Consider the following 12,822-nt stretch of genomic DNA (forward strand, 5'->3'; position numbering starts at 1 on the left):
TAGATCAAAAGGCTCTAGGCAGTTGGGAAACAATTTCAGCCCTTCAAAATAGAAATATGAAAAAATTCAGCTGCAGCAATGTGATGTAGTTTTTGCTACCAAGTGAATAGACAGACGTCTTATGTGACTGTCATACACTGTCTCTTTCGTTGCATACTATTCCCCCCTTAACAGTTCTTTTGTCCTTTCCACTCTTTGCTCTATCGTTTCCTGTCATGTTGCCAAACAAGACCTGTATATCAAATCTACAGAAGTTAATTCTGTGACTCCTCTGAAATTTCTGTCATTAACCATTTCTTAAATTGCAACTCTGAGCCCACAGGTATTACAATGCTACTGTAAAACCTGACATTTGTAGATGAAAAAAAATATCAGACTGTTCCTAGTTTTAACTTCAAGATGTGCTGACAAAGCCTAAGGAAATCACTAGATTATTAGAAGTATATAAAATAAAGACAACAGTTCCTCTATCTTCCTGTGATGTATGAAAAGATTTTTTTCATACATATCAAAGCAACCAAGTGATCTACCGATGGTAAATGAACTCATGGTGTTAGTACATATTCTTAGTGACACAAGAAAAGGAAAGAAGGTAACTAAAGCAGGCAATTTTTTAGCCAGAAATAAATTTGAAAACATGGCAGAAATTCTGCAATGGCTTCTATTAATGAAAAGGAATAGATAAGAACTATAACGAAAAACAAATATTTAGGTTATACATAAAATATTAAATATAGGTGAACTGCAGATGTAAAAATTACTGAAGAAAAAGTATCCCTTTCCTTAAGGATGTCTTTCTAACATTATATTCATACTTTACTTTCCTAGAGTATCCAGTATAAATGCAAAAATTATGCTGCTGCCCAAAGTTAGGATGAGCACTGTAGGACTTCAAATGCAAATGCCCAAGAACACTTTATATTGTTACCACAAAGAGTTTTACATTGTTTTACATTTTTACCATAACTCCTACAGAGATTGTTTTGAAGTGATTTAGTAATCCTGATGAGCTGGCATGAACAAGCTCATGTCTTACTGAAACAATATGTACTTGGAAGCAGTTTTATTCTTTTATAGTAACAGAGTGTATGACATTTAACGGTGAATTCAATGTTCCAGGGTCAAATAAATATATTGCACCAAAAGAAAATGTTATTTAAACCATTTAGAAGCATCATGTGAGAAAATATTTACAATAAATTACTAATATAATCCATCTATTTCTCTTTATCAAAGTTAAGAGGCTGGTGAACTGCAGATCAGTTAGATAATTCTACACTGCAATAAATAATTTTGACTGCATCCTCTGACTGCTTTTTATCCTCCTTCATTTAAATTTATATTAGCTACTGTAAACTGTGATCAAAACAACATATTAATTCAAAATAAATGGTCCAAATTATAAAATATCTTCTCGGTCAAAGACCAGCTGTTTCTATGAAAGGATGAAGAGAGTACAAATCCAGCAAATCTTTCTCTTAGTGGAAAGAGCAAGCACAGCTTTTCCATGACTGTCTGCCCCTTTCCCTACTTCCTAAAACAGTTGCATTATACAGCTGGGAAATCTACATCTTGAAAGAATGTCAGGGAAGAAGAAGCTGGTGAGTTTTTCACAGCAACAGCAGTCTGGGTGAGTCCTTTATACTGCTGCTTAAAAACCTCTCTATTTTGAATCCCAGGAGAAAAAGCAGGGCATCACAATGACCACTCTGGGTCACACATCCATTCAGTGCACTGAAAACTAGAATTTCAGATAATTAAATTTTTCAGGGTGTGGCTGTCAAAGTCACACTATCCTGCCTTGCTAACCTCTGAAATGATATTTCCAGTCTCACAGGCTAAGCATTTTCCTCAAAGTTTCTAGAATGCAGGTTTTAGATGAAGATCTCAGCTGCATCTTAAGAAAGCTCCTGGCTTTTCTGGTTTTGATTATCCCTTTTTGATTTAGTTGCTGGAGGACAAAGGAAAAAAGAAAGGCTTTCTAAACAAACTCTTGTGATTCTCCAAGATATAGTTAAAAACAGTTGGAGTTGACTGTACTGTAATACAAGCAAGCAGAAAATTATATAGTCCTGTAGAAAACTGTGATCAATCTATTTTAATGGAGTAGAAAGGCTGTAAACCATTCTTGGCTTGAATGCTACTGTGGATCACCTGAGCCCTGGAGCAAGGACCTTTCCAGAAGTGTGTTTTGGCCCCTCATATTCTGTTCCAGGGAGCAGAAGAGGTTAGCGCTACTGACATGGCCCTCTCACAGAATCACAGAATCAAGCCACTTGGAAAAGACTTTGGAGATCATCAAGACCAACCTATGACCTAAACCATGGCACTAAAGTACCACATCCAGTCTTTTGTTAAACACCTCCAGGGATGGTGACTCTGCCACTTCCCTAAGCAGCCCATTACAATGCCTCTCAACCAGTCCTCCTGTAAAGAATTTTTTTTTAATGTCTAGCCTAAAATTCCCCTGGCACACCTTAAGACTGTGTCCTCTCTTCCTGTTGCTGATTGCCTGGGAGAAGAGTCTGATCCCCACCTGGCTACAGTCGCCTTTCCATGTCATGCCAGCTAGTCGCAGCTCACCAGCTGAAAAGATTTCTGGGCTTTTTTATTCACTCTGCAGATTCAGCCATGGGAAAATCAGGGCCCTCACATATTAGTCACTAAAGTCAGAGCAGCTAGCACTTTTTGATAGTATCAAGCTACCTTAAAAAGAGGTTTTATGTTAGATTTTTACAAAAACATATAATTTGTTACTTTCAGCATTTATAAGGCAATCATATAATTGCATGATCATATGTTTAACAGACACTACCTGGATTACTATATATTTTTAATTTAAATATTACATGAATTTTTAGGTTAATATATGGTGTATTTAGTATTCCAGACTGAAAATTATCTACAGTATTAATAAAACTTTATATCTTAATAATAGTCTAATAGGGGTAGCCAAGCATGAAGAACTGTGACAGCAAAACTTAAATCTTTTGTGGAACACAGATACATCTGTTTCTCTGTATGTGAGAACAAAAATTTGTCAGTATCATGAAACAGATTATTAATGACATTTTGCTATTGGCCCCCCTATAAATTAATATACAGCCTGTTTTAAATAATTTCATTCTTATCTGTAAACAATAAGCCCTATTTTGGCATTAATCTGTGCTTGCATTTGTATTGTAAAACCACTCTGTCTAGAATTCCTTTTGTCTCCTATGACCCCAAGCAGAATTTATCACAAAACAGAACTACATGTATTTTTAGGCCAAAATGAGATAAGCCTCAAATATGTCATGTTCCATGTTCCAATTTACACTTTACTGTGTCATGTGGGAGAGAGCTTAAACAAAGACTGTGGCCAAGAAGAGACATGGAACAAACACCATTTGCCACTTACACGCTCATTAAGACTGCATGACTACCTCATTAAGGGAATCATCTGGATGCTAGGATTAATGTTAAGAAATTACATTCCCTTTTTATCTTATTTTTTTCCTCTCTGTTTTTTTGCCCTTTTTTCTCCCTTCTATTTGAAATAGAAACATTTCTTCAAAAATCAACCTTTTGTTTCAGAAGGTTCACATGACTAATCACACATGCTAGAGTAGTGTAGATTTCTTCCTGATTCTCAGGTGCCAATAGCACTTCTCTTCAGGAGCCCATCACTTATAGATACTGCATGGCAAGTTCATTGGAGTGTTTTTCTTATATGATGCTTAAAAGAAGCCATTTTCTCCTTTGCCACCAGTAGAAGCTTGGAGAACTTTACTTCTACAGTTTTAGAGACATACCCCAGTTTCCAAATTATCAATTTTCTGATTGTTCAGTCCCTGGTTCAATGGAGTGCAAGTGACTTTGAAACACTTGACTTGGCCTGGAGCGTATGATATAAACCAGATGAACTTTGTTGCTTAAAATAACCAGCTTCTCTGCGTTTCCAGTTTAATGTTTGCATTACCATATTTACATTTTCTTTTTATGTCACAAGGAAGAGCAAGAAGTAAAGGAAAATGATGCAATGGGTGGTTACCTGGAAGTTTAAGTACATTTCACATACTTAGGAAAACCAAGTAAATTTAAGAATGCATCCACACGTATTAGTACATAAGAAGTAACATAAAAAATGCATCAGTTTAATAGTGCCACATGATGCTTCTGCCTTACATCAGAGCTGTCTGAGCAGCAGATTCTGCTCCATCTGCAATGATCACTTCTCTGCAGCTGCCAATTAAGTTGCATTCACAGGGTAACTCATAGCATCTATCAAAGTAATGCATATGTAGCTTCAGCTAGAGTTATAAATTTATTTATTTGTTATATTTGTCCCTTTGCTTCACCTACATCTGTTATAACAAAAAAAAGAGGACTCCCATCCTCCACCTGAAGAAAATTATATCCCCTTTAAATAGTTTGGGGTTTTTTTTCCATTTTAGGTTTCTTTACTAGCTAAATAACTTCAGCTAGTGTTAACAGGAGTTTATCTGATCCCGGTGTTTGTTCAACTGCGTCATTTACTTTTACAACTTCAACAGACATTTGTACCAAAGCCCATGAAAGCTAAGTCTCTGAAGAGCCAAGTATTGACTGGAAATGTTGCAAAGGTAAAACAAATAAAGGAAAAACAAGTTCACATGGACAAATGATAAAGTAAGTGCTATGTATGCAGCTTTTTCCTGGAAAACTTCTGATAGTTTGTATACTTCAGTGTAAGATGCACCCACACAAATATGTTTGTATGTGTGCAGACTGTTTATATAGTATACATGTATATAATGATCAAGTGTATGGGTATGTTGATGGGAAACCGCTGTCTTCTCCTAGTGCTAAAACCCCCCATTTCTTCAGCTGCATGCATTCTGACATATTTCTTGAAGGACTTCCTAGCCTCCTACCAAGTCAGAAATCCTGAAGAAGAGACACTATTAAAAAAAAAAAAAAAGAAAAAAAAAGAAAACCTGAATAACATTTTCTCTTTCCTTCTTAAAATAAAAATGTTCTTCCCATAGAGAATTATGTAAAACTCACTATTTGCCACAAAGTTGGATTGGGTTTTTTTCTTTTAAAAATGCAAAATTTCCAGTGAGATTGAACTTATGCCTACTGAAATGATCCTTGTTGCCTTTGCACAATACTATGTCCTTGTAAACTTCTCTAAGAAAAGAGAATGGGGAGAGATGAAGAAAAAAATGCACAGTAATGGAAGTGACATTTCCATTCTAACAGTGTTAAGAACACAGAATATCTAACCTGGATGGTACAGACACCATCAGTTACTTAGTGGATGGGAGGTTATTGCTCACGACTTAAAACCAGTTAATCAGAATGTCTGTTATCTACATCAGAAATGAGACAGAAGGGAATAATAGAAGTTTCATAATAGAATTTGTTTTTTCCACATGAAAATAGTAATACTATAATTCTAGACCACTTGTCCTCATCAGAAGCTCTGCATTCGCTTCTGGTCACTCTCCATTAGAAAGAGCATTGTGATAGGAGGAGGTGTTAAGAGATTGGCAACATGAATAACATGAACACAAAATTTTTCCATGTGAAAAGATTAGTTAGAAAGCTCATGAAAAAGACTGGCCTACAAATATATACAACAACAAATACTTGTTGTTGTATAGATTGGGTCACAATACTACTTAAAATGTTTCAAGGAAAAATTAGACACCAGGAGGAAGAAAATTTTGCACATTGCACGGAGCTCATCTGTGGAAGTGAGTGTCAAAAAGTACTGCACAAGAGAAAAAGTCAGCAATTTTTTTACTGCATAATGCTCAACATTTGGTGTGAATAAGTAAAATACTCAGACTTTCTAGACTAAGTAATACACACAGTAAGGAGAGTTCTGGCATACTGATACACAGGGAACTACCAAAGGTGTTGAGGAGATTAACTCTCAAGGAAGATTATGCTGTAACCACCAAGTTTCTTACTGTTCACATTCAAATATTTGCTGCTAGTTGCTGGCAGAGACCAAGAGCTGGATTAGCTTGTGTGGACCAGCCATGTGCTGAAGTATAACTGCCCCTACTGCTAAGGGCACCAGACTTCTGCCAGACTCCTCTAGGTGGGCATGAGCCTCTTTTTTTCTCTCTTACTTTGCTTTATTGCCCCATGAAGAAAGGTGCTTGAGAGCATTAAATTACCTTTCAGCATATTAGAGAAGTTTTTAAATAACACTCACAAATTCCTTTCATAGAGACAAACGAAACACAAAATGACCTGTAGATTATTAGGTTTCTAGGGCACAGAAATAAATTGGATTTACTAGTTCCAATAGGAAATGTCAGTTTAGCATTAAAAAAAAAAAATCTATTCAGATCCACAATGGAAAAAAGCAAATTCTAGAATGCCATAAAATAAACATTAATATGTTACCCTTGTATTACTTTTCTTATTTAAAAAAGTATCTAGAAATTAATTACATTTGGACATGGTACATGCTGAACTTGCATCAGCTTGTTCCTGATGTATTCGGTATCAGATTGAATGATAGGTCTATTTATAGTGCTCCCAGAATTTATGATACATCAGGGAATTGCAAGTCAGATACTTCTGACATTTACATAAATATTCATGGCCATCTACAATTTGTAAATCAAACTGAGTATTTCCTGGTGTTCATGGTTAGTGCAATCTTTTTCTGCATCCCAAGAGATGCTAGTGTATGTGCCTAGCCCAACCTCGAAGGCTGGCTTTGTGTGGGGACTGTTTAAACCACAAACAGCAAAGCCCAGCCATTTATTTATTGTAAACTGTAGCAACATTAATCATCATAGTTTACTTCACTTTTTATAAAAGAACGTTTTGTGTGGTTATTCATGGAGGATCTGGCTTTGGCTGTCAGAATTTACTTAAGCATAAATTGGAAAAAACTAGTTGATAAAATAGCTATAGATATACTTCTGTTTTCTATTTATTTCACACTTACTAAATCATTTCCAAGGCTGCAGCAAGAACCATAAAATCCCACTGAATAAGCACTCAGGTAATACTAATCCAGGGCAGCAATAAGAAACAGTGACAGATGCAACCTGACCCACTGTGATAGATTCACTTAACCTATCTCTGTGATGATCAACTATTTCAAAAAAAATTTTAGCAAAAGCTGAAACTTATGAACATGTTGCTGCTCTCCAGTTTTTCCTGCTGTTTGGTACCTATGGACTGGAGCTTGACTTTCTGAAGTGCTAGGAAAGGGTGTTGAGACTCTGTATTTATTCACTATCAGGGGCTCTCTAGGCAGTTTTGACAAGGAGGTAAGTCTGCAGCAACACAAAGGGTTAAGTGTGATTCACTTGCACCTGCTCTCCTACTGCTACTTAATCTGACTTGCAATATGCCTTGCTATTTTGCCACTTTTCCCAAGATTTCAAGTCAACCATACCAAATGTATGAACTGGGTAGATGATTTTTGGCATGTAAATTTGTCTAAAATAAGTCTGAGTGAGGTTTCAGACATCCCTTTAGTGGTCACATGGCTTTCTATGAATTACAGACTATGAACAGCTGAATATTAAATCAAATGTGTGATTCATCACATACACCAGAAAAGTTAAAACTTATGCATTCAAATATTTTATTTCATAGAAAATATTGAATGGCTGGTCAAACAGAACCAAGGTATTTCCAGTGTGCTGTGACTGTAATCCCTAACAAATAAAATAATAAACTTTAATCTGGCTTCTATTTCCATTTCATCACCAAGCTTGTAACAACAAAAAGTTGTAATATCACACTCTTCCCACTAAGATAGCTTTGACATAAATAAGAAATCGCCTTAGTGAAGGGATTCCTGAAAACTGCTGTTTAAGAGAGATATCCCACTTTGCAGCTCAGTTCCCAAGAATTTAGTGGCTTTGAGTACAATTATCTGGCAGGAGGGAATCTGCCTCCTTATGTACGAATGCTGTGAGCAGCTGGCTGCAGAAGTGGTGTTGGCAGTAGCTTCAGCCACATGATTGTTCCTCTAGTCCAGGGAAATATGCCAGATGGCAGCCAAAGAAGAAAAACAGAAAGAAAGCAGAACAAAAGAAAACTCACACAACCCAACAAAGAACCTCTCTTTCTTTTCCACATGAAGGTATAAATGTCATGATTACTGTCTCAGGAAGTGCATCTTTCATAGCTAACCGAACAAAGATGTAGTTCTGACACTGCAATAACTTAGCAAACTTACTAATTATTTGATTATTTCAATTTAATGAATATTATTGACAGTGTCATTTCTCCGTAACACCCATTTTACTTTGGAGCTTACCATCTCTACAAAACTGTCTCCCAAGAAAGGTTTTACTCAGCAGATAGACGCTGTGTTTTTCACAAACGGTGAAAAATCTCACATATGGTGGAAAAAGACTTAATGGCAAGCCAGACAACCCAGGCATATCCTGATGCCTCTGGAGAATCTTCTAAGTGGTCCTGAGGACCTGTCATTAGGTCAGTGGGAGGTGTGTTTAGTATCTCAAACTGAGTGTCATATAGCATATTCTTATCAATACATCTCAGTTATGTGCAGGAAATTTTGAGAGGTGCTTTAGTGCTTCTTCATCCATGTGTGACAGGATTTAGAGATCATGAAGAAAGCTTCCAAAGCTTCTATCTGCATTCATTCTTCAGAGGTTTCAGGAGGCTCTAAAAAGTGTAACTGTGCTGCTATTAGGATGTAGTTTTCACAGTCACATCTAGTGCTATTTTGCTGAGCAAAGAGAAATGCAGCAGGAAACAGGATTCCTATTTGCATTTCAGTAAGGGAGGTGTGCTTCAATTTAGAGACACTCAAGGCTTTAAAATGAAAGAAAAAAAAAAAGGGAGAGGAGAAACAAAAAAGAAAAGAGGTGATTTTATCTGTACGTTCTAGAAACACAATAAAGATATACTTTTTTTTTGTATTGAAGTAGAAGAATGCTCATCTTCCCAAAAGCAGAATGGGCACACCTCCCTACAAAACTGAAAAACCCTCCTCTTCCAGCCTGCAAGAAGTTATGTAAATTGTGAAATGTTTTGGTGGTCTCCTGAGCCTCCTCTCTGTGAAGTACCCACTCCTGGCCTTGGTTCTACATCTCATGCTGAGAATACTTGCATTTCTGGTGTAGAGCAGAATCATCAGTGTGTTTACCAGCTCTTTTAGTCTACTTTCCTCTTTTTGTTCATTACAATCTGCTGAAGCTGTAAGTCATGGTTCATGTGATGGGACAGGTGGAGGAAGAAGAGCTTTAAGCGACTGCATTGCATTCTGTCTCTTCCTAGAAAAATTGCATTGTTTCAAGGCATATTTTCCCATACTCTGGGAAAACTGGCATCAGCCTGGGTCTTCTGTCATCTTCTGAAAGCAAAGAAACTCAATTCACTATTTTGCTATAAGGTGGCATGCATAATTCGGCTGTGAGGGGGCATCACTGTATCACAGAAACTCACCGAAACGAAATATGTAAATTAAAACATGATGGTCTGTTTCATCAGTAGATTATCTCACAAAATAAACATTTTGTTTTTTCCCAAGATGTAACAGAATAAAATTCAAAATTATGGCCAACTTCACATTTTAAATGGTTTGTTGAACAACGTTCATCATGGAACCCATGGATGGCACTATCATATACACAGTTTTAGAAACCAAAGTCCCTTGACATCAAATGGTTGAGTAACGTGAGCAGAACTGTCAGTTGACATAAACAAGATTATTAAATTACATAGGCACTGAGTACTGTAAAATTTTGTAGTAGATTTCTAAATATAACCTACAGTGTGAATGGAGCCATGGCAGTGACATGGCAATATATATATCAAGGATTTTTATTTCTTCTCTTAGAGACTTACAGTCAAATTACACAGTAGCAAAGAATATGGCTCACATTCAGTAAGACAACTATGACAACTTTTTTATAAAATTATCTTCAACCTCATCATAATTTTTGAAAGCCCCTGAAAAACAAACATGTAACACTCTATGGTAACACAAAATTCATTCACACCTCTGGACTTTCCATAAAGGTTCCTTGATTTTTAGTTTTATTAACAACTTGTAAGAATATTTTCACTTTGTTACATTGAAAAATTAGAAAACGTGCAATATGTACATAAGTTCAAAATGGAAATAATCAGATCCTATATTAACATGCTACAGGAAATAACTTTCTTTTTGCCTTTAAAGCATTGAGAGATATATATATATATAACAATTGATATAAATTTGTAAAAGAAACATAAGCAGCTTACTTTAAGCAAAAAAATCCAAGACAATAAGGTTGCCTTAAGGGAATCTCAACTGAACTATATGATCTAATTTTGAACAGATACCATCTTTTTATTTTCTATTCTAATATCTGTAACTGTTATTATTCTTTTTGTCATAAACCTAGCTCCCTCTGTATGAGTAGCCTAACTTTTCCAAAAGAAAATACTGAGAGAAGTTGGATGGTGCCTAGGCAGTTGTTTTCAACACTGTTCACCTATACAGTGTTTACTACATAAAGCATTTGTCCTCTGAGGCATTTTGCATTGTACATGTATGCAAATAAACTTGAATGTTGCATTGATTAAAATTAAAAAGTTATTATTAAGACGATATGTAGCAAGTTCTTCAATGAATTATATACAAATGGGAGGATCTTAAGAATTTTTTACTTGAAAATAGACATGAATCTATTATAAATAAATGTAAGGAAGTCGAAGAACAAATATTGGTTCAATTGCCAAAAGTAATGTGACAAATAATAGAAATCAAACATTGCTACTGCTATTTTTAAACAATAGTTTAGGAAAAAATGCAATCTGTGTATTTTTCTCATTTGCTATACTTCCAAAAATGTTTAACACAAAAATAATTGGAAAATATGATTTTCTGGCAAAAAACCTCACAACTATAAATATTTGTTCAGATTTGTTTTTGTGTATCAATGTGTCATATTTTTAATTAAATTATTAATAATTATATTATATTAATTATATTAATATATTATAATTAATAATTAACTTATTATAAGTACTGAGAATATTTAGAATTAATATTTTCGTAAGAACACTGATATAGATGTTAATCTACCTTTTCCCCCAACTTGGAGTGACAAAAATATTCAAAGCTATCATTTACTTGAAAAAGTGCAGTTTCATACACTTCCATGATCACTAATTCATAATATTTTCTTTACACAGAAACAATACCTGGTTTTCTGAAATATTATGTTCAGCAAAACCTTTACGAGTGCAAGAAAGTCAAAATTAATACAAGCCATTTCCAATTTTTTTATATACTGTAATTCTCGAGAAGAATAAAAAAGATCCGCAGCAACCACTGTCAATTGCACCGTAAGCCACTAGAAGAGATACCTGTAGGACTTCAAAAAGCGAAATCTCATCTTATTTCTTGGAGATGGACGAGGCATATAAGCTCCGAAAGGATCCCACAGAAACGCCATTGGAAAAGCTAATTCTAAAACTGTCTAACAAGTGTATCCCTGAGGGGACACAGGACAGTAGTGCTGGAAGTGCCCCACACTAATCATGAAGCGCTTGTAACTGTGTAAGGGTACGTCCTTTTCCTTTGGTATGCTTTGGCAGAGATGTGGCTGGCTGAGAGCACAGGCTAAAGGGATAACTGGGATTTCCTGCTGCGTGAGGCTTGCCCTTTGCATAAACATCTCCTATATTCAGGGCTCTTATCACATTATTCAAGTGAGAACTCTTATGGTAAACCCTTAGATAGTTATAGCAGCCACTAAAGAGCACAGAACTATGGAGCTAAGGCAGACCAGAAATAGCCAATGCTCTGATTTTTCACTGCTGCCCAGACAAAACTCCTCAAATTCTTAACAGTCTGTTGGAAGTATTTTTAATAAGGGTTATATTTGAACAACCTCTTCCAACTGGCATCAGACAGCTAAGAGTATGGGGAGACTAAAACAGCCAAAAGAACAAAGAGAAAAAACCAAATCAAAATCTGCTGCATCCCCCAAAGTGTAGCCCCAGCACAGAGAGGAGATAGTAAACATGGAGTAAAACTGGTGCTGGAAACACAATCACAAATCCCTCAATTGCCTCTTTGTTTAATTCCCAACTCTCTTCAAGTGTGTCTTCCATCCTCACTGTTTCTTAAGAGAATCAATTTATAACATTAAGCAGCTTTCCTGAGAGAGCTTAATGATCTACAAGAGATCAGCCACTCTAAGAAAGTACGTCTCAGTCTGGTAGATAATTTTCAGGCCTCTGCAGCTTTTCTCAATGACATCATTCCTGCGCTGAATTACCACCAGTGACGTTGAGAATTGAACTCAGTTCCTTCCAACCTGAGGTCATTCCAGTTCAGTGTCTTTTTGTTGTTTGTTTAGCTGCCTGGGTTTGCGCTTCTTTTTGTTTTATTATTTATTTTTTATTCAAGACTCAACTCTTGCATACAATTATTCTAGCCTAGCTTTAGTAGTGATAAACGCAAGCAGCTCTCAACGTGGCTATGATCTCTCAACACTGGTAGGCAGATTATTCTCTACTTCCATTGATCTTGAAACAAAATAAATTCAGATATTTTTATTCATAAGAAATGTGATCAAGAAGAAACTGAGTATTCACCCAGAGCAAGGTTAAAGACGAAAATTTAAAACTACCCAGGGCTTTACCAGAAAAGTTCAGAGACTTAGAAAAATAAATTCCTAGGGACATGTTACAACTATCCATCAGTTATCTGATAAAATGTACTGTTTTCATGGTAAAGGGTACTATGAGCAAGTACACTCTTCAGAAAGATTGTAAATGTGCTGGCTATATTTTTCTCCTTGGAAGAACCATTTTTCTTCTCTTACACTGAAAAATGCACTACTG

At 35.8% G+C, this 12,822-nt stretch overlaps 1 protein-coding gene across 1 annotated transcript in view; it reads right to left on the reverse strand.

The window, feature by feature from the left end:
- The window catches only part of PDE4D (phosphodiesterase 4D), a 159,734-nt gene extending 148,256 nt beyond the window's left edge, over positions 1 to 11,478 (reverse strand). The window contains exon 1 of the mRNA XM_069000889.1: positions 11,338 to 11,478. Coding sequence (XP_068856990.1) covers positions 11,338 to 11,426 — 89 coding nt within the window. The 5' untranslated portion in view covers positions 11,427 to 11,478. The remainder of the gene's footprint in view (positions 1 to 11,337) is intronic.
- Positions 11,479 to 12,822: the final 1,344 nt, after the last annotated feature.

This window comes from Aphelocoma coerulescens, assembly GCF_041296385.1.
Source record: "Aphelocoma coerulescens isolate FSJ_1873_10779 chromosome Z unlocalized genomic scaffold, UR_Acoe_1.0 ChrZ, whole genome shotgun sequence".
Classification (NCBI taxonomy): Eukaryota; Metazoa; Chordata; class Aves; order Passeriformes; family Corvidae; genus Aphelocoma; species Aphelocoma coerulescens.